The sequence below is a fragment of the Dipodomys spectabilis genome, unplaced genomic scaffold, assembly GCF_019054845.1.
Source record: "Dipodomys spectabilis isolate Male_0828 unplaced genomic scaffold, ASM1905484v1 ptg000141l, whole genome shotgun sequence".
NCBI lineage: Eukaryota > Metazoa > Chordata > Mammalia > Rodentia > Heteromyidae > Dipodomys > Dipodomys spectabilis.
Window position 1 is genome coordinate 9,681,183 of NW_024870818.1, and position 22,690 is coordinate 9,703,872.

At 37.5% G+C, this 22,690-nt stretch overlaps 1 protein-coding gene across 4 annotated transcripts in view; it reads left to right on the plus strand.

Moving 5' to 3' along the window:
* The window catches only part of Efemp1 (EGF containing fibulin extracellular matrix protein 1), a 58,840-nt gene extending 36,642 nt beyond the window's left edge, over positions 1-22,198 (plus strand). For all 4 annotated transcript variants that reach the window (XM_042691243.1, XM_042691244.1, XM_042691246.1 and 1 more), the window contains exons 5-11: positions 5,416-5,538; positions 8,854-8,973; positions 10,747-10,866; positions 11,844-11,963; positions 16,383-16,506; positions 16,592-16,787; positions 21,275-22,198. In XM_042691243.1, the coding sequence (XP_042547177.1) occupies positions 5,416-5,538; positions 8,854-8,973; positions 10,747-10,866; positions 11,844-11,963; positions 16,383-16,506; positions 16,592-16,787; positions 21,275-21,436 (965 nt within the window). In that variant the 3' untranslated portion in view covers positions 21,437-22,198. The remainder of the gene's footprint in view (positions 1-5,415; positions 5,539-8,853; positions 8,974-10,746; positions 10,867-11,843; positions 11,964-16,382; positions 16,507-16,591; positions 16,788-21,274) is intronic.
* Positions 22,199-22,690: the final 492 nt, after the last annotated feature.

The window sequence follows — 22,690 nt, forward strand, 5'->3', positions numbered from 1 at the left end:
AAAAGAAAGAGGAAAAAAAAGAAAAGATTGTGACAGAACACAGTACAATATCTATTAAAGACTTCCAGGACACTTGATGCATCACTCTTTTTGGTAATATTTTTGTTTATCATTTAAAGCATACCAAATCATTAACAATGTGTTTTTCCAGAAATGATAAGGATCTAGGACTATAAATCTACTGCTAGCCATCTATGATGACAATTCTCCTCTGTTACTTAATATCAGATTTATTTTTCTCCACTAAAATTGCTTAGCTTGGGTGAATTCTAGCTGATAATTTCAGAAGGGTGAAAAGCTAACTAGAACTGGGCATTTGGCCCAGATAAATCTGATTCCAGTACTATGAAGGGAGCAGCAAGGGAACTAGAAAGTCTTTGACAAAAATTGTTGATAATTGGCTAAAGATGAGGAAGAGAAACAGAAAACTTGGAGGACCATGAATGTTATTCTAAGTCAAAGAAAGACTCAAGGGAAGAATCAAGGTGCTATGAGGTTAGGACCACTCTCTTTAATGCTAAGGGGAAAAAATAAATATATAAGGCTATAGCAAAATATCTGCTATCCGAGCTCTTAGTAAATAAGTCTTTGTGCCTACCTAAACTGCAGAAACAAAGTTGAAACCCTGGATTTGAAATTCTGTTACCTTACTGATCTAAACATTGGTAACATTCTCCTTCCTCATCCATAAATTGTGGATAATATGATCACTTATTGCAAAGTGCTGTTATTAGGATTAAATGAGATATTTCTTGGTCTGACTTCCTAATCAAATAATAGATCTTTTCATATTGCTGTGCATTTATCTATTTTATACCAATTTATTTCAGAATTTTAACAAATTTCTATATAAAACTACCTATATAAAACACTGTATTATACAGATCTTCTTAATAAGATTGCCATCAAGATAATTACATTACTGTGATCATAATTAGAATAGCCATAACTAATAAATCATAGTAAAATAAAAATAACCTCAGCTCTTGTACAGATAATCTTTACCTTCCAGGATTATTTTGAAAAATAAGATCAATATTTCAAACTGATCAGATCTCCAGGCAATGAGTCATTTGTACTTAAAAGGTTTCATTGATATCATGATCTTAGAGCACATAGGAAGTGACAGAATCAAACTAATTTCTGTCTCATTCCCCTTTATCAGTGAATTGCCTTTACTAATATTTGTTGGCTTCTTCAAAAGTTCTGAAATATTTGTAAACTTAATACAGCATAAAGTAGAATAGTCTAAGTTGTACAGAATTCAAGTTGCAGATAATTTTTGCCCATAAAAACACGACTCCATGTTGTGGTAACTTATCAAATTATGGAAAGAACATTGCAAAGATTAAAATGTTGCATAAGAGAGAGAAAGCAGCATGAGTCAGGGGTTTGGGAAATATGAGTCAGATTTAAAGGAAGGAGCCAAAAACATAGAGAACAAGGCCTAAGCAGAGACTCAGTGGACACTATAGTGTCCAATGAGGTGGACATCATCGCCTCTATCAGGCTTGAGAGAAAATCAAATATGTGGTTCCATCACCAGGGGGTCAGTGTGATAAAGAGACTAGAAGTGAGAATTAAACAGAGACCAAACAAGATTATTTAAAGCAACTGAGTTTGCCAAAGTCAGCAAAAGGGGGACCCACAATAGTATAAATCAATAAAAGGTAGTCTGTGGGCACATTTTTGAAGAATGAGAAAATGGCTAAATATTGCCATTAGCTATTCTTAATATATTTGAATGATGAAATGTATTGTGACATTTTAGGAAGCACATTCTATTCTTTTATTTGCTTGTGTTAACAGTAGGCCATGACAGCATAAATCTAAGCTGCTTGCTGTGGTATTCCTTTTGACTTTTCTAATCTCTCTCTAAGGCTCTCTGCCATTTCTCTCCTGCAAAGCAGCTGGGTCAATGTTTTCTAATGTGACCTTCCTTCTTACTGCCGCCTACCTCCTGCCAATCCACATATCTCACCTTCAAATTGTGCCTCAGAACCTTCTTCCTCTGGCAAACTTCCATAGCTGTTTACTTTTGATACTGCTTCATCTGTCTTACGTTCTATACTTTCTATCCTCAATTGCTTTACATTATTCCCATGGACTAATTTCTTGCCCATTTCACTGTGTTTATCAGATCTTGCTCATTATTCTGCCTTCTTTTAGTTTCATAAAACACTGATTCTACTTTCCATAAACTCATCAGTTCTCAGCAAAGGAGTAATGACTTGTCCATCAATTTATTAAAACAAATATTTATTAAAATCCACCATATTCATATACTATACTAGACACTAGAAATATATTTTCAAAAAATATATTCACCCTCAAAAAGCTTAAGTCTACAGCACAGAGCATATGTTAGTTAGAGAAAAAGAAAAAAAAAGTAAGCCTAGAAAGATGTTGGTGTTTCATGTCTATAAGCTTGGCTCCTTGGGAGGCTGAGATTGGAAGGACTGAAGTTCAAGGACTCACACAAGACCCTTTGCCAATCAAGAGCTGAACACAATGGCGTATTCTTGGCATCCCCATTGCTGCATGGCAGGTTTAGATTGGGAAAATAGCTGTTCCAGGCCAGCTGAGACAAAAAAAGTTCACAAGATTTCATCTCCATAGAAAGATATTGGGTGTGGTGGGGACAAAAAAGTTCACAAGCTTTCATCTCCAATGAAAAAAGCTGGGTGGGGTGGTGTATGCCTGTCATCCCAGAGAAAGCATCAGTCAGTGCTTCATGAAGCAAGTCCTATTGCAGCTTTCTTGGTTTTGAGTAAAGAAAAAAAATTTTGGCAATGGAGGCAATGGAGGGAGTAGTATTTTGGATTTTTGTTTGTTTTTATTAAATTACTTTAACTCAACAATAATAAAAGTAATCCTTATTAAAAGCTAAGAAGATCTGATCCTGAAGAAGAAAGATGCAGCCAGGTAATGGTGGCTCATACCTGTAATTCTAACTACTCAGGAGGCTGAAGATCAGATCGGAGCATCAAAGTACAAAACCGGGGTTAAGAATGTGGCTTAGTGGTAGAATGCTTGCCTAGCATGCATGAAGCCCTGGGGTCAATTCCTCAGTACCACATAAACAGAAAAGGCCAGAAGTAGTGCTGTGGCTCAAGGGGTATGACACTAGCCTTGAGCAAAAGGAGCTCAGGGACAGTGCCCAGGCCCTGAGTTCAAGCCCCAGGACTGTCCAAAAAGGAGAAAAAAGTTCAATACCAGCCATATCATACAAATCCAAGAGATTCATATTTCCAGTTAATAGCAAAAAGCTAGAAGTTGAATTGTGGCTCAAGCAATAAAGTCCCAGATTTGAGTGAAAAAGTCAAGCAAGAATTTAAAGTCCCGAGTTCAAGTCCCAGTACCAGCGCTCCCTCCACTAAAAAATAAAAAATTGCGTAGATCTGCATGTTTAAAACCTATTTATTGGGGCTGGGAAGGTGGCTCAGTGGTAGAGTGCTTGCCTTGCATGCCTGAGGCCCTGGGTTCGATTCCCCAGCACCACATAAGCAATAAGGAAAAAGCCGGAAGTGGCGCTATGGCTCAAGTGGTAGAGCACTAGCCTTGAGCTGAAGAGCTGAGGGACAGCGCCCAGGCCCAGAGTTCAGGCCCCATGACCGGACCCAAAAAAAAACAAAAACAAAAAACCTACTTATTATCCCACTGGAAATAGCTTATTTATCAAAACAGACTTCAAATAAATGATGAAAAATAGAAAGGAAATTGCAGGACATCAATAAGCAGTTTGTAAAGAGATATCTCAAGAAGAAAAGCCTCAGTTACAAGGGAGACCTCTTTAGAAACGTAGCAGCCAACCCAAACCTTTGATCTTCTGCCAGCAGGGACAGAGAAAATTTGCCACATCTGAGTCTAACATGGCCATATCTCTCAGGGCTGTTATCACTGCAAGTGCTGGCAAATGTTCTTGACATAAAACAATAGGAATTCTGCTGTCATTTCTGCATTAGCGAGTTATAAAAAGCTCTGAAGAAACCCCAGTAGAAAGGTTTTCATCAAGTGCACAAGAGAAAATAATAAAAGACATAAAAGGGGGCAGATATTTCACAGCAAAATTGTTGCGCCATTGCACTGTACCTAGATTGTGATTGCTGACTTGAAAATACCAGTGATAGTACTAATAATTTTCAAAACAAAGCAAAAACTATATCAAAGACTTAGCTAAAACTTTAGAGCCAAGTTCCAAGAAGTATGGAAGAAGGTGCCTTACCACCTTATAGTCATAGGAAGTAATTTTCACCTCTTCTCCCTTTGTCTGGTAGAATCTTATCACTTCCATACTTGGTTTAGTAAAATTGCTATCTCAAGACAACTTCCTTATGTATTTATAACCTAAACTTCTCACACTAAAACATTGAATAGTAACAATAGTAACAATTCTCTTTCAAAAAATGGGGGAAAAAGAATAACCAAACAATAGTAAAGATGATTCTCTGAGTTGTGTGTGTGTGTGTGTGTGTGTGTGTGTGTGTGTGTGTGTGTGTGTGAGTTGTGGCACTTAAACGCAGGGCGTGGGTGCTGTCCCTGAGTTGTTTTGCTCAAGGCAAGTGCTCTACTACTTTGAACCACAGCTCCACTTCTGGTTCTCTCGTGGTTAATTGGAGACAAGAATCTCACAACTTTCCTGCCCGAGCTGGTTTTTAACCATGATTCTCAGATCTCAGCCTCCTGAGCACCTAGAATTAGAGATGTGAGCCACCAGCACTGGCTTCCTTAACTTCTAAAAGGGAAGCAAGGAATTGAGTGATCTAATTGATGATAGCTCTTTTTTTTAATCTCTTTTAATCTCTTTCTTCCAAAGTACCATCCTGGGTCTGCCACAATGATAACAGAAGACCTTCTAAATCTGTCTTGGTTTTATGCAAAATTTGCTGTCTAGGAATATAGGTTTTGTGATATTTTTCAATGAAGTTTAGTCTTCACTTGTTAGAGAACACCAAAATTGTGTAATGCTTTTATTTGTTTAACTTAATGTCATGATGTAGAAGATTTGAATTAATACAAAACCATCTCAGAGAAGTAGTTAGTCACATTGGAAATGTTTCATTTCTTAACAAAACCACAGAAGCTGAGCTAAGTATATTATCATTGATGCATACAATGGCATCTCTGAAATTATTTTATGAGCACTTATAATAATTGTAAACCTTTCCAATATTACCAATATTAGAATGTTTTTAAGGTTAAAATTCAGCTTAAGAAAAAATATGATCATGTTGGACATGGTGGTTATATCCCTTATAATACCAGCTCATGGGAGACTGAGGTAGGAGGATCATCAGTTTGAGACCTGGGTTACATAGCAAGGCCTTGTTTCAAAACTATAAAAACAATTAAAACAGAGAGAACAATCTATGTGTTGACAAGGAACTGAAATTCTGTGCTGGGTGTCTTTGGCAGACATCGACGAGTGTACGGCGGGGACGCACAACTGTAGAGCCGACCAAGTTTGCATCAACTTAAGAGGCTCTTTCACATGTCAGTGCCCTACTGGGTATCAGAAGCGAGGAGAACAGTGTGTAGGTAAGTCTCAGCACTGCAAAGCAATGTCCTATCCTGAGTATCTTCAGACATTCAAAACAAAGCATTCATATACACAAAATGATAGCTAAAACTGCTTTCTCTTTCTCTTTTATTGAAATACTAATCTATTTTCCAACAACCAAGAAACCTTTAAAATTGAGCTTAAATTTAAAAGTTACAGATTAAACTGAAACAGAAATCTGGCATATGAAAATGGGATCAAAAAGGCAATAGAAATAATTTTATATGAGTGAGTGTAGCATTAACACACTTGCTGCTTGGTCATAATTCACTGCCATAAGGTAAATAGTGAGGTAGAATCATGGCCCCACCCCTAATTATTTTAAGGACTTGGTTAACTCTCTTAAATTCTCTCTGTCTTGTTGCCTTGCACATAGATCCTGTGGATAATACAAATACCAATCTCAGGAGTTCATATATGGCTATGCTTAGAATGCCTTCAGGCCCTTAACAGTGCATGCTTGACGAGGGCCCGAGAGTGTCAGCTCCCTGAGGGCAGGAGCCAAGTTGGCTTGTGCCGCTCTTAACTCCCCCAGTCCCAGAAGAGTGCCCATAACCACATGGTAGATGTTTCAAATGAATAAAAGAAGGCATCATGAAGAGGCCAACTGGCAAATAATGAAGTAAAACAAAGCATTTCTGGCTTAATCCTGTATGCCCAGCAGGCAGCTTACAGATCTATAATTGACTCCCTCCATCCATTTATTTACATACCACCTCTTACCACAGACCAATGGAGAGCCATTATTTTCTCCTAGGAACAGAGGGAGAGAAGGTGGGGACCGGCAACCAGGATCAATTTTTGTATGAGAATGTGAACTGTTAACATTTGTATGTCGACACTGAGTTCCTTTCCAGCCCTGGACCAGTTCTGCCTGCCATAGCCTGTGCCTAAATGCTGGCATTGAAGCCCAATGCCCTAGAGGAAGGCCTAGTATTTGCAGACAGAAGCTGTGATTTAGGATACAAATGTGCAGAAACTCCATAGACCCACAGTATTACCTACTCCAGTCCCAACTACTTCTAATTCTAGTTCCCTATATATAGCATCCTACTTCAATGCCTCTACACAAATTCTCAGCCCAAGAACATTGCCTGTTAGCAAATCTCAGCTCAGGGTTACCTCCTCTAGGAAATCTTCCATATTCTCAAATATAATTAGTTACCTCTTCCTCACCAAATTATAAACAGGTATTCTTTAAATTCCAATCTTTCAGACCAATATTTCTGTAAAGTATAATACAGATGTTGTGGAAATGTCAGATTCTACTTCTAAACATGTACTCTAAATTTCTGTACTTAGTTATAGATTAGTCCCAATAGGCCACCACCCAGCAGCAGTCAATAGGCCTCACTTTGGGTAGCACAGTTCTCCCCCTCTTTCTGTATCATTTTCTAATATGGACCTTACCATCTCATGAAGTAATTTATTTCATGCCTATCTTTCTCATGACCTATATCTATCATGCTAAACCTCCAATGTCAAACACAGTGCTAACAAATAAGTTTGATGAGAATCTGCTAGTTGAGAAGGTTTGCATCATTTATTCACCATATATATATAAAGGACTGTGTCCCATATGCTGGGCCATAGAATTGAACATATTGCACAAAACCATGGTTCCCTTGAGGCTATTATAAATAACAAATGGTCTATCCAATACTGCTATCTTCCTAAGACACTAGGTGGTAGGAGAAAGTACTACACTAAAATTGCTCTTAGTTAGTATTAATTTTCCATTCATTCAAATCATGTTTGTTGAACACCTACTATGGCAGCTTTTATTCCAAAAATTAAGCATTCGGAAGTGAGCAGACAAAAATCTCTCTCCTACTATCTCTACACCTCAGGGAAAGGAGACAGTTCTTAATTTTACATGAATGATTATGGGGGAGACAAGTGAATAAGGGTATCACATGATGTCAAGGTTTACACAGAAATATGAAGCAGATTAAGAGAATAAATAGGGTAGAATAATCTATTGTAGTTTGTGGGAGACGTAGCCCCCCTGCAGGAGGTCTTAAAAAACAATCTTGAGTTTTTTATGTGTTAGTGATTCATGCCTAGCAATGCAGGGGACTAATATCTGAGGATCAAGGTTCAGAGCCAGCCCAGGCAGACAAATCCAAGCAATGGAACAAGGCACTGAGTTCAACCCCCCTCCCCTCTCTCTCTCATACACACACACACACAATTACATACCCTTTGAATAAGAGTATATACCTTGAATAAGGGTATATACCTGCTCTGTTTCAGAAACTTTACCTACATCATGCAATTCTCTTGCATGATCACTTACAGAATAGACAAGTAGAAACTTGAGAAGACCAACCTTGTACTGGTCAGAACAGAGATTCAAACTTAGTTTACCCAGAGGCCACTTGATCACACTGCCTCTCTTTTTAAAAATTCCAACAGAACTCAGCCTAGCTTTGCTTTAGTTTGTTTTACTATAAGGCAGGGTAACTATAAAGGTTTACATTGTTGCAGATGCATAATGATTGTTTTAGATTGCACATGCCATATTGGTGTAGTCACAATGTGCAGTCTGAATTAATGACACATTATTATGCTTCAACGATGATCCTAATCTGCAAGTTCTCAGCTGAGCATTTTATGGTTGGAAATATTTATCAGAGAAGGACACAGGGTGGAACACTTCATCAAAATGTCAAAAGGGCATTCTCAATAGGTCACTTGTTTAGCATCCTTTCCTTCCATGGTGTTCTTTCATTTGACCCTCACAAAAACTTCCAAAGATACACATGGCAAGCCTTCCTATCACATTGTGCAGAACACCAAGAGAATGAGCATTTAAATGGCTTAGTCATAGTCACCAGCTGAGCACAACCCACTTCTCCTTTCAGTCTTGTATACATCATTCCTTTCTTCAGTTGCTCTTTTTATTTTTTCTCATTTTAAATAAGCCCTGGCCCCCAAACTGACATTCTTATGTATGTGAAATGGTCTTAACAAGATTCACCCTATCTACCCAGGTTTCTTTACCACTGAAAAGGATGTGCAATCAGTCTCTATTCTTAACATCTTACTTACCTACACAATACTGACCAAAGTATTTCTGAAACACAAACATCCTAATTTTAGCAGAAAGGGAGAGAGGAATGGAATAACAGGGAGCAGAGGGAAGAGGGAAGAATAGAGATGGGAGGAAAAAAGGAAAGAAGAATTATTTTTTTAAATGAGGTCTTCCCTAGATAATGCTTTCTAGATCACCTCTGATGAGAACTTGGTAAGTCAATAATTTGGTTCTCTGTGTGTGTTTGATCACATAGATATAGATGAATGCACGGTGCCTCCATATTGCCACCAAAGATGTGTGAACACACCAGGCTCATTTTATTGTCAGTGCAATCCTGGGTTTCAGTTGGCAGCAAACAACTATACTTGCGTAGGTAAGCCTTTTGTGATTGATTTCTGTCTGTAAGGAAAGAATGGGGGAATGGGCACTGGTGGCTCACACTTGAAATCCTAGCTACGCAGAAGGCTGGGATCTGAAGATTACAGTTTGAAGACAGCCTGGGAAGGAAAGTTCATGAGACTTATCTCCAATAAACTACCAAAAAGCCAGAAATGGAGTTGTGCGACTCAAGTAGTAGAGCACTAACCTGGAGCAAAAGAAGCTCAGAGAGCAACTGTGTCCTGAGTTTACACCCCAGGACCAGCACCAAAAAAGGAAAGGAAGGAAGGAAGGAAGGAAGGAAGGAAGGAAGGAAGGAAGGAAGGAAGGAAGGAAGGAAGGAAGGAAGGAAGGAAGGGAGGAAGGGAAGGAGGGAGGGAGGGAGGGAGGGAGGGAAGGGAGGGAGGGAGGGAGGGAGGGAGGGAGGGAGGATGGGGGTTGAATATGATCAAAGTATTTGACATGCATGTGTGAAAATAAAATAATAAAACCTATTAAAGGTGAGGAATAGGAAAAAATAATCAGAATAGAGAGGTAAATTTGATCAAATCATATTATATGCATGTATGGACATATCACAGTGAACCCCCTTGTACAATTACTATATGCTAATAAAAGAAAATGGGAGGGAGAAAAGGAGGCCTTCCAGGCATAGTAGAGCATGCTATAAGCAGAGGCAGGAGGATCGATATAGTTCAAGGGAAGTTTAGGCAAAGGTAATAGTAACAGTAAGACTATTTCCAAAAAAAAAAAAAAAATCTAAAACAAAAAAGCTCAAGTGGCAGAGCACTTGCTGAGCATGAGGCCCTGAGATCAATTCACAGCAATTTTTTTTAATTGCATACTATGGTATTTCTAGTTTTCTGTTTCTGAGTAAACTGGTTTCATCATGCCATTAAGCAATCATAAAGCTGAAAAACAATAGCTAATCTGTTTCTCAAAACACATCAAGATGTGAATAGAAAACTTTCTGAACCCCAGTTTTAGTTTTACACTGTGAGTGTATCAAAACAAATGCTTTTATGAGTGCAGATCAATGGATGGACATCATTCATCAGTTAGTCAACAGTGTATGATAGACATGCTGAAGGTGCCAAAGGGGTTGCTGGACGTTAAAGTACATTAACTTTCCACTGAAAGTGCATCTGAGTTTTTACATGCTGCTTCTCCTCTTTCAGAATGCAGTGTCACAGCACACAATTATAAAATTTGCCTGACATGGAAAAAATCTAGTGCAGGGAAAAAATGCTTTTTCACAATATTTTCAGTGCCTTAGAGCATTGCAAAACTCTCTATGGGTCTCAAAGGCATATGTTATAATTGTAATGGAATTTAACAGAAACCATTTAAAAAGTAATAAATAGCAAAGATAAATCTTCACCACAGCATGCTGAGAGACTATATCACTATGAGTGTCTTATAACAATTATTTATAGACCTGGCATTTTGAAGCCAAACAACAAAAGAAAATAGATCCTGGAATGTGTATTTATTAGAAGCATTAAATTCTTTTGGGAAGACTTATCAAACATAAAACTAACTGTCATTCCTAGGGAAAAAATATTCTTGTATTTCTAAAACAAGGATATGACAGACCTTTAAAGTTGTTCCAACAAATTTGAAACTGAATGGATGTTCTCCAATGAGCTTCTGCAAGGCAAAGAATTCAGCTGGGGAATTACTCACTTATCATCAGATGATATGGGTACAAAAAAAGGGAGGATAAGTTCAAAGATAGATACATATTTTTTTTAAACTTTCCTTGCAGATATCAATGAATGTGATGCCAGCAACCAATGTGCTCAGCAGTGCTACAATGTTCTTGGTTCATTCATCTGTCAGTGCAACCAAGGGTATGAGCTGAGCAGCGACAGGATCAGCTGTGAAGGTAAAAGGCTTTCTGAATCATGTGCAAGAAGAGTCATCTTTGTCACTGGTTTTGCTTTATCTCATATGTATGATCAGAAATTCTATTCTGGAAATTCTATTCTAAAATAAAATTCATGTTCTTCAGGTATAACCTTGGCTTTTTAACATACTACTGAAAGCCAATAAAAAAACAAGATTGAAATATTAGTGGCAGGCTGGATATAATCATTAGAAAGGAAGATCTTGTGGTTTGCATCTCAAGGTGTGGCATGGGCATCTCCTTGAAGCTCGTGATTCAGAAGTTGAGACTTCAACCCAGACCTCCCGAGTCAGAATCTGTATTTAACAAGAATGTCAGATAGTTGGCATGCATACTTAGGTTTGAGAAGACCCGAGGACATGTCAAAACATTACAAAAAAAAAAAAAAAAAAACAAGGGAAAGTATTTCTTATACTGCCTGCAATGCAGTTTAAGATGTCTTGTTCTGCCCTTCAAAGCAAGGTATAGGAATACAGCTGTTCAGAAATACAAAGCATTTTTTTACCCTAAAGGCTGGATCCTGTCAAGATTTCACCTCTACAAACTTGCACAGGGATGGTCTTGGAGTTCAAACCTTAGCAATAGTCACCCAGTTCCTGAGAAGGCAGACACAAATCTGCTTCCAGTTGGCTCTGCAGAGCCAAAGTGAAGAGCATCCACCATAAGCCAGTTCAGTCTCTGTACCCAGCTAGCACAATTAGCCCCAGGGTTGACCACACTGTTGGCAAACATTCCATGAAGTTGATGTGAGAGAAACTATCTATGTTGTGAAGAGAGGAAAATGAGCTGATAGTATTAGATGTAGCCCTTGAGCTCCTGATAAAAAACCTTGTTTTTATTCTGTTTTCCAGTCGGTAATCTTTTTACTCTCTTCACCTCACTTAAAATATTTATTTCTAAAGTAGTAACATGCAAGTTTTTCAACATGGTGTCCTTGCTTTTGTCTAATGACACAGACATTGATGAATGCAGAACATCAAGCTACCTGTGTCAATATCAATGTGTCAATGAACCTGGAAAATTCTCATGTATGTGCCCCCAGGGATATCAAGTGGTGAGAAGTAGAACATGTCAGGGTAAGTTCATTGCTTTCATACATGTGAAGTGTTCTGTTTTGGCCAGGAAAAACATAGAAGTAATAGGATTCTGCGCAGTCTTGAACAAATCATCAAACTTTTCTAAGCATCAGTTTTCTCTGTTTGGAAAAAGGGAAGTATGAAAAGTAACATGTATAAATAATTTATAATCTGCAAACTTTGAACAATTAGTGTTTTTATGAAATCTACTTAGCAATGTAAATGAGTAATACTAACTTTTCTCTAGAGGGTCCAATCAGAATTGGAAAGATTGCATAAAAGGACAGTAAAATCTTTTGTTTAAATAAAGGAAAACATCAAGGACAAAATGTCATTATTTGTATAATAAACATATTTATATACATGTTATATAAATGTTAATTATGGCAAAGCATTGCATTCCAATGGGTTTACATGTTAAACCTAATTCAGGAAAATGTTAGTGAGATATTTTAACCAATTTCTCTGGAGTTCTTAAAGCAATGGTCTATGTTTCTGATCATAAATGAATTTAATACTCAACAAAGAAACAAATTAGTGTACAATGAGATCTGAATTTTCTAGTCTGGATATACAAAGTAGAAAATTAAAATTAAAGTAGAAAATACACTGAAATCACATATGGGGGTTATAAGTATTGTGTTGAAAGTAAAATTGAAGGTTTTGATTTTCCTTCCTCCAAAAGGCTTGTCTTGGATATGAAATAACTGTTCTATTTTCCATAGGTTTGCAAAAATGAGTTCTGTGTGTGCATGTGGGGGGGGGGAGAAGGGAAAGAGGGGTGGAGGGAAGGAAGAAGCAAGGAAGCATGGGAGGGAAAAGAAAAGAGGAGATAAAATATACATGCAGACATATGTTCATCTAATATTTAATACTATTAATTTCTGAAAAACTTTTCAGAATGATCAAGCTGTTAATTATGCTAGGCTCTAAATTATTGTAATTATTTAGTAATAAAGTTTCAGCATTGTTTCCTTATGCCACTGTTGGACTACATATTATAAAAACCAGTCTCAGATTTCCCTGTAGCTAAATACTTTATTTTTTAAAGGAGGGAGGGGAGGGAGAAAATATAAAAGGGGTCAGTTGTGACTTCTGAGAAATCTAGGTTTTCTGCCTTCAGTTGTAGTCAGTCCAAGAAAAGACTTCTTATAACTGACACTTGGAAAGTGTATAGCTTTTCCATTCTCTTCCTGGATAACAGATAAATTTTGCTAGTTAGAAGCTAAAATAATTTTTCCCATCAAAGAATTTTTTCCTATTTATTTCCTTACAATGTTAAGATGCCTATCACTATGCAAACCTGAACTGGCCACTTATTTGTTTTTCCTTCATTTAAAATGGAGCTAGTATCTTTCTTGCTCATCTCTAAAATGTAAGGAGCCGCTTAATTACCTTATGTTCATCAAAGCTAAAAACTCCTGTGCATTAATACTAGGTGGTGATTAAGAGGTGATAGAAGCCCTTACTCCAAAAGAATGAATAATCTAATAGGATTTTTAATGCAAAGAATATAATAATGCCAAGCAGAAAGTAATAAAGGCCCTAAAAGGTAAGACCATGTATAAGAGCATATTTCAGTGCCTGGTCTTTACATGGCCTATAACAATGACTCAGTAAATTACTTGTGGAAGGGGAAAATTAATGAATTTGAACTGGATAAATATAAAATGAAAAAGAAGATATACTTAGGTAGGGAAGTAGATATTAATTGTTACTGTTGTTATAAAAGTATGACTTGCAGTGGCTCATACCTGTAATCCTAGATCTACTCAAGAAACTGAGATCTGAAGATCTCAGTTCAAAGTCAGCCTGGGCAGGAAAGTTTGTGTGACTCTTATCTCCAAATAAACACCAAAAAGCTGAAAGCAGAGCTGTGGCTCTAGTGATAGAGTGATAGCCTTGAGTGAAAAAGCTCAGGCCCTGGCCTGAGTTCAATTGCCTGGCAGCAACTATATAAAAGAAGTAATTGCACCCAGGCGCTGAGCTCCAGTACTGGCACACACAAAAAAAGTATGACTTGCTAGTAAACTGTCTTTCCAAATGTCATCTAGGATTTCCTAATAGCCAAATCTAAAATCAGTCCTTATCCACCAGGCCTACCTACAACCCTCCTTCCCAGCGCATTCCCCTTCTGCTTCTTGGGCACTGCCTTTTCCTGGTGTACCTCTTACTATCAACAACCCCTTCTTCCACAGAGTCCTTAAATGCTCTACTTTATACCTCCTGTTCCACTGTGCTTCCTCTGAATCCAGCAATCTTCTCCCAAAGTATCAACTGTCCTTGCATGCTGCTTACTAAAACATTTCTAGCCTTTTTCTTTCAGCTGTCCTTTCTGTGGATTTCACTAGCTGCTTTCTTATCCTGGAAGGCTTCCCCACCTTACGCATGAAAATTACATCTAGCCATCACCCTTCAAGGCAAGTTGATAAGCCTACTCCATCACTGGATTTTCCTAATCTTCAAAGCAGAATTAATCAGTTCTTCAAATTCTCTAATGCATTTACCTATCTGTTTTTAAATTCAGCTTTATTTTATAAGTAAATGCTGCCACATCTATTTTTGCAACTAAATTAGCATCTCCCTGTTGCCAAAAACTGTTGGGGTTTTTCTTGTTTGTGTTTCACTTTTCTGTAAGACCTACTGTTTCACATTTGGCTTTGAATACAACAGGTGAACAATTGGGATTTATTTTATTTTATTGTAAAGGTGATGTACAGAGGGGTTACAGTTACATAAGGTAATGAGTACATTTCTTTTCTAACAGTGTTTCCCCCTCCCTTGTTTTCTCCTGCTTTCCCTTTCCCCCCCATTACACTCCCCCCACAAGTTGTAAAGTTCATTTCCAACATAGTGTCTAGTGAGTATTGCTGTTGCATTGGTTCACCTTTTTTTATTTCTTTTTTTTTTCATTATGAAAATACCATACAGAGGAGTTACAATTACATGGGCAAGATAATGAGTACATTTCTTACCAAGCATTGTTGCCTCCTCCTTTGTTTCCCCTTCCTATCCCTTCCCATCTCCCCCCGCTTCCCATTTCCCCCTCCGCTCCCCCCGATATCCTTCCCCTTCTCCTCCTCCCCCCCCCAAAGTTGTAAAGTTCATTTTTCGACATAACGACTTGTACATCTCATTGTTGCAACGGGTTCACCTGTATCCCTATTTAAATGACTTGTTTTTGCCCTTCCCCTCCACAAATTATATCAACATCAAATACAGTGAAAGCAGGGGTTATACCATGGGGGAGGGACATACAAAGCCACAAAGAAATCATCTTATAAATATGTTAGAAACAATCACATGAAAGAAAAAACATTTGAATACTTCTCTTGGGGTTCATTTCACCTAACATCAACTTATCTGACTTTTTCTGCTTGTCTCAGACATATACTAGTTATTGCAAATAAGGGAAACCATGGGACCTAGGTTTCTTTGGGCCTGGCTTACTTCACTTAATATAATTTTTTCCAAGTCTTCCCATTTCCTAACAAATGGGCCAATGTCATTCTTTCTGATGGAGGCATAGAATTCCATTGTGTATATATACCACATTTTCTTGATCCATTCATCTACTGAGGGGCATCTGGGTTGGTTCCATATCTTAGCTATGGTAAATAATGCTGCAATAAATATAGTTGTACTGATAGCTTTAGTGTGGTCTTGTTTGTGAACATTTGGGTAAATGCCCAAAAGTGGGATTGCTGGGTCATAGGGGAGCTCTATGTGGAGTCTTTTGGTTCACCTTTTGTCCCACCATTTCTGTGATTCCATTTTCCTTCCCCAAATCAGATAAACTTATATACAAGGCAAAGGGTTCCAAAAATCAGAAATAGTGACCACAGAGAATAAACCAGGGTGGGTGGGGAACGAAAGACAAAAGAAATAACTGCAAACAGTACACTTTTTTAAAAAAGAAATAAACAATTGATTCTTGATAATATATTATGACTTGACACATATTAATCTGACCAAGATGCCTCAGCTACATCTGTCCTGATGTCATAAAGTAACTTCAGATCCCACCCAGTTGAGCTTAGCCCATATGCACATACCTCCTTACTACAAACAAGAATCTGCCACTCAAAATTTTCATATATCCATTGTTTTTTGTTGTTGTTGTTTTTGTTTTTTGGGGTTTTTTTTGGGGGGGGGTTCTGGTCGTGGGGCCTGAACTCTGGGCCTGGGCACTGTCCCTCAGCTCTTCAGCTCAAGGCTAGCGCTCTACCACTTGAGCCATAGCACCACTTCCGGCTTTTTTCTTTTTGCGTATGTGTGCTGAGGAATCGAACCCAGGGCCTCAGGCATGCAAGGCAAGCGCTCTACCACTGAGCCACCAAGCATGCAAGGCAAGTGCTCTATCACTGAGCCACCTTCCCAGCCCGATCCATTGTTTTTTTTAACCCTTTGTCTCTACAGATATAAATGAGTGTGAAACTACCAATGAATGCCGAGAGGATGAAATGTGCTGGAATTATCATGGTGGCTTCCGTTGTTACCCACGAAACCCTTGTCAAGATCCCTATGTTCTAACATCAGAGAAGTAAGAATCATTAGAAATTTTGAAAGTAGGAGTTTTCTGGTTTTCCCAAGCCAAACCAGTGAATACTTTCTGTTTGTCTCTGCAGCCGATGTGTTTGCCCAGTCTCAAATGCTATGTGCCGAGAGCTGCCCCAATCCATAGTCTACAAGTACATGAGCATCCGATCTGATAGGTCTGTGCCATCAGATATCTTCCAGATACAGGCCACAACCGTCTATGCCAACACCATCAATTCTTTTCGGATTAAATCTGGAAATGAAAATGGGGAGTTCTACCTGCGAGTAAGTATCTTGGAGGAGGCATTAGGTGTTGAGAAAAAGGTAGCAGTTTGTTGTCATATAGCATACCTGTGGGAGGAAAGCTAGTATTTAAAGAGCTTTATGTGTAAGCATTATCTCATTTAATACTCCTGGTACTACTGTCAGGTATTAATATTGATCACCTTTCACAGAAAAGAAAAGTGAGACTCAAAGAGACTAAATGCTTCCCTAAAGACACACTTATTCTAAGCTGCACACTCTAATAGGGTTGTGTGTGACTGCCAACACACACACACACAAAACCTAAGTAAGTATCACAAATCAATAACATTTAATTTAATAACATTTGCTTAAGCTTCTGGAGAGTTTTTCAAAAATCATTAATTCTTTGTTGCTATATTTGCAGGAAAGTTTAGATTTGCACACATATTAGACTCCTGCAATCTCTGAGACGTGACCCACTGCCCTGCACAGAGCACTATGTCAGTAGTTGTACCCTTTGTGCAAACTTTAGACAGACATTGTGGGCTCTCTCGGGTCTTTTCTTTGCCTTCAACTGGCCATGTGAAATCTCATTTCTGAATTCTGTCATTTCTTTTTTACAATGTCTCCTGGATTATCTTTGCTCCCACTGCCTGGCCTTGAAGTTTTTCCCATTACCTCCCCAACTCCTCCAGAGTTGTACAAATTAATCTTCCTAACTCCAATGTTTCAGCCTTACAGTTTTCTGTGCAAAAATCTCAGCAAGTTCATTTTAGGTTAAAATTCTGACACGTTTTAAATATAGCTCACCACTTCATATGAACGTGATGGCAGGGTTACGGAAACTGTTTCATGCTAAAGATGTTAGTCATCCAGTTACAATTTTCTCAAAACTCCTTTGGGCATTCTTCATTTTCAATCAAATTCTCAACTAAATATTTCATTTTGAGAATATGAAAGTACATTGGGACATTCATTCTTGTGATAAAGTTTACACATTTTTTATGCTTACACATTTATCTTGTTCTTTGATATATTTTCTTCCCTTCCAACTCCAGAATAACATGATTCCATTTCTTTGTCAGTAAGTTAGAAATTATTAATTTCTCATTACCAACTTCTGAAGAGAAAAACTTAACTCCAAGTATAATCTATTGTATGAAAAAGATAAACTACTCTAAGACTTGATGTTTTATACTTGAGGTATTTTAGATATTTGAAGAAATCTCCTCTAAATGAGATTTACATAGCTCAACTAAATAATTCCAATCCAGACATTATTGGTAAATTCAAGGTAATAAAATAGATTTATCTTAACAATCATCTTCAGAAATAACTTTCTATTTTGAACTGTTAGCCATGACTTAAGAAAATAAAATTTCCTGACAGAATCATTGAGCAGCAGAATCAATAAACAGTCCAAACATGGCTCTGTTGGAACCCCAGCATGTTCTTCCTCTGCAGCAAACACAGCACTTGGAAGGTTACTTTATTCACATCTGCATTTATTGGCCTATTGTTTTCCATTATAAATACTAATTGTTAGGTTTTTAAAAAGAGGTAGCCAAGTAAAAACAGTACCACGCACGTGGTATTCAGGTAAGGGGTAGGTTTATTCATCGTTCAGGCTGGCACCAGCTGGAGGGGAAAGGCCTGGGAAAGACCTGGGAAAAAGAGCTGGGAAAGAGCTGGGAAAGAGAGAGCTGGGAAAAGAGCTAAGAGAGCTGGGAAAGAGATGAGAAGAGAGAGAGCTAGAAAAGAAGGTGTGTGGGCCTGGGCTAGGCCTTATCTAGGGTATGGATGGAGAAAGGTGTGGCCACATCAAATTCAGATGTGACCTCAGGGGATGCAGATGTGACCTCTTCCAGGTGTGCCATTTGCCTAGGTAATACAGGTACTGGGTGGAGACTTTGCTGCGAGGAGGGTGGAGTGTGCTTGCCATCCAGGAGCCGACCTTACACTATCACATTTTTCTCCAGTAAAATCCTTTGTTCATGAATTATATAAGGCATTGTCAATTTTAATAATTCCAGCATTAAAGAACTTTAAATTATTTAAATGTTAAAAACTACTCACAATAATAAAATTCTATTTCAAGACTACTTATCAAATAATTGAAAAAAAATCTTACCACATTTCCACATTGAAATTCTACTTATATTGTACAAATTTAGGCACAAAAATTGGCTAACAGTTAGGTATCTGTGGGTCATTACTATATTCCTGGCTACTCCAGAGCTTGAGATCTGAGGATCACAGTGCTAAGCCAACCAAGAGACAAAACCAATAGACACTTATCTGTACTGACCCAGCAGCCAGAACTGAATGCAGAGCTTAAGAGAGAGAGTACTAGCCATGAGCAAAAGAAGCCAATGAGAGCAAGAGGCCCTGAGTTCAAGCTCTAATACCAGCGCGCGCGCATGCGCACGCGTGCGCACACACACACACACACACACACACACACACACACACACACACACACACAAAGAAATAATAATCTATCAGCAGACCTTAGTTAAGCACCTACTATATTCCCTGCTCCAAACTAGCAGCTATTAGAAATTAAGACATTCAGTGTACTGATTTCACCAAATTTCAGTATTACTGTGAAGCAAAAGTTAACATCAATGAATAAAGAAGGTGCCAAGTATCTGTTTCATTTATGGTCTCAAGATATCAAAAAATTAACAGAAAAGAAGCTACTTGGTAGTCATGAGAGCTGATGTAACCATTAAAGGATATTTGGGATATGGAATCCTCCTTATATTTCTTTTAGGAGGATACTGAGATCTTTTCTAAAAGGAGAACATATTATAAAGGAGTCATACATGAAATTGAGTTAGGGTCTCATCTGTCCCCAGTACATGCATTTCTTTACTGAGCCATGGTTTTACACAAAGCCCTATCATTACCTGGCATATTACTCACTTAATTGTGTCACTGTAATGCTAACCAAACAAACCCATGTGTTCACTTTTCTATTCTTGGCACATATAATAGTGCCTAGCACATAAAAGATGCTCAAAAATACTTTACATATTTACTTGGATTACTAGGGATGGAACTCAAGGCTTGACACTTGCTACACAGGCACTCTACCACTCGAGTCATGTCTCCAGCCCCAAAAAATGTTTGTGCCGTTCCTTGGGCTTGAACTCAGGACCTGGCACTGACCCTGAAGTTTACCACTTGAGCCATAGTTCTTTTTGACTTTTTAGTGATTAATGAGACAGTCTCATGGATTTTCCTACCTAGTATTGCTTCAAACTTTGATCCCCCAGATCTCAGCCTCTTGAGTAGCTAAGATTACAGGTGTATGTCACCAGCACCTCACATATTCTTTAAATAATCCAATCAGTACCTTCAAAGTATTACTATTACTTACAATTATTACTTACAAGAGGAAACTACCAAATGAAGATTCTGGATGCATAACAATGAATACAACCAAGCATTTCCTGCACTACTGAACAAGTGCTTAGAAGAGTTGTTAACAAATGTATAATAAATAAATAGATCTAATTAAGATAGTAGTAGTCTTGGAGCCACTGAAGAAGTACATTTAAGCTCCAGGATAAATTAGAGAATACAAAATGAAAGGACTATAAAGAAGTCCAGTTTTTCTAGAACTCATGTGATAGAGGCAGAATAGCCTGAGAAGAGCCTGGAGAGATGAATAGGGTTTAGATGACACAACGCCTCATAGAATATCTAAAGCTTTCAAGCAAAAAACTATTTGGATTTTCATGTTAAAATAATAGCAGCCCAAAGTGTATATACAGGATTGGAGTAGAGAAGGAACAGAAATGGAGAAAATAGTCATTTATGGTTAAAACACACAGACACACACATACATGAAAATATAGAAAGAACTACATTATCTAATAACCCACTTGCTATTGGAAAATTAGAGGAGAAAGATAACTCTCTTCTTTTTCCTGTCTTTCTTTCAGACTATTTCAATGTTCCTCAAGCATCTGAAAGCCTCATGAAAGTGTTACCCTCTGTTTTACATCCTTATCCTTATATTCCGTGTATTCCTATATTTCATTTGCCACACTCTATTGAAATTAACTATTTAACTATCTCTTCATCCATTAGGATGTAAACAGATGTACAATGTTAAAATGAAAAATGACAACTTTGTTTGCCAGTTTAAAGATTATCAGATTCCCATCTGATCACTATTCTCTAAAAAGGCTGAAGTATTCAACACAAGGTAGAGAAATGTTAACAAATCAAAAGCAATTTGAAACGTTAAACACTAACATGTGTTAATGGGAAATGTTTTTTTAAATAAAAAAAGACAGAAAAACATTTTGAAAAGCCAAGTTCTTGTAACTTGAGCTAATGACATAGGTGGACACAAAGGTTAATGATAAAAAGGATTCAAACCACATAGACTAAGTAGAAGCTGTTTTATCCCACTACTGCTCTAATTCTCACAGTACGTACAATAACAAATAACAGAAACACTAATCCAAGAAGAATTCTTCTCTCAGTCTTTCTTCTCTCTTTCATTATAGCAAACAAGTCCTGTGAGTGCCATGCTTGTGCTCGTGAAGTCGCTGTCAGGACCGAGGGAGTATATCGTGAACCTGGAGATGCTGACAGTCAGCAGCATAGGGACCTTCCGCACAAGCTCAGTGTTAAGATTGACAATAATAGTAGGACCATTTGCATTTTAGCCTTTCCTAAGAATCCACCACAGGCATTTAAGTAAGCCAAAGAGTATCATTACCTTAAAGCATTGTTTTATTTATAGATATATCTAGTATATCTATATCTCTATTCTGTACACTCACTTATAATTCAAACAATTACACCATGGTATAAAGTGGGCGTTTAATCTGTAAAGATTCAAAGTTTATCTTTATGACTATGTGTAAATTAGACATTAATCCACTAAACTGGTCTTCTTCAAGAGGTCTAAGCATAGGTTATTTTCCTGTAAAAAATGATACCACGAAATGATGGTCTTTGGTGCCTAGGAGAGCCCCACTAACCATCTCAGAGGAAGCAGTTGTCATAACATTGAATAACAAGCAAGGCAAGAATGAGTTTTTGAACCACTTTGTAACAAAATGGAAAAAAGTCAATAAAATATATTTCTTTAGAAAAATGGGGATCTACTATATTTGTGTTTTTATTTGCATGATCAGTTTAAAAGTGGTTATTACAAAGTAATAACACTATTGCACTATATGTTGGTTTCTTTAGGCTATTTTAAATTTTATCAAAAATCTTACCAGTAGAAAAAAATAAGCAAAAATTTGCCCCACATTCCCAAAATAAAACATATAACCCCTAAAAAATATTCCATTGGGGGAATAGCACATGAAAAAACAAGTAAAAAAAAACTTCTAAACAATTTTTGAGTTAGCTTGATGCAGCAAGTTCAGCAAATATACATTTATGAACTTTGGGATTGTTACAAAATGAAGACTAAAGAAAAGGGATTTTACTGGAGAAGTTTTAATTTCTAAATAAGAGTCAAATCATAACACTTCTCAAGCTTAAGAGTAAATTTTTCATCTTTATATTGGTTGCTCACAGAGGAAGAAAGCAGAGAGGGTTCTTCTTCCTGACATTCAGGGTGACCATGAACTTAAGCCAACATCGTTCCTCCCAAGCCTATGAATAAAGTTTATGCCTTCTTCATTGTTTAAAATGTAACTGTTTCACTTTAATGTGTCATATTTTTTAATAAAAATAAATATTCATTTAGAAGATCACTCAATCTTTGGAGGGTTTTTTTAATGTAGCAAATAACAGCCAATATAATTTTTATGTCTTGGGAAAAAGCATGTGTGTGTGTGTGTGTGAGTGTGTGTGTGTGTAACTAGAGATGAAGACACAGAAAGGCTGTTAAAATTATTCAGGTTATGCCACTAAAACTATGTACAGCCAATTACTTTTCTACATCAAATTTCAAAATACAA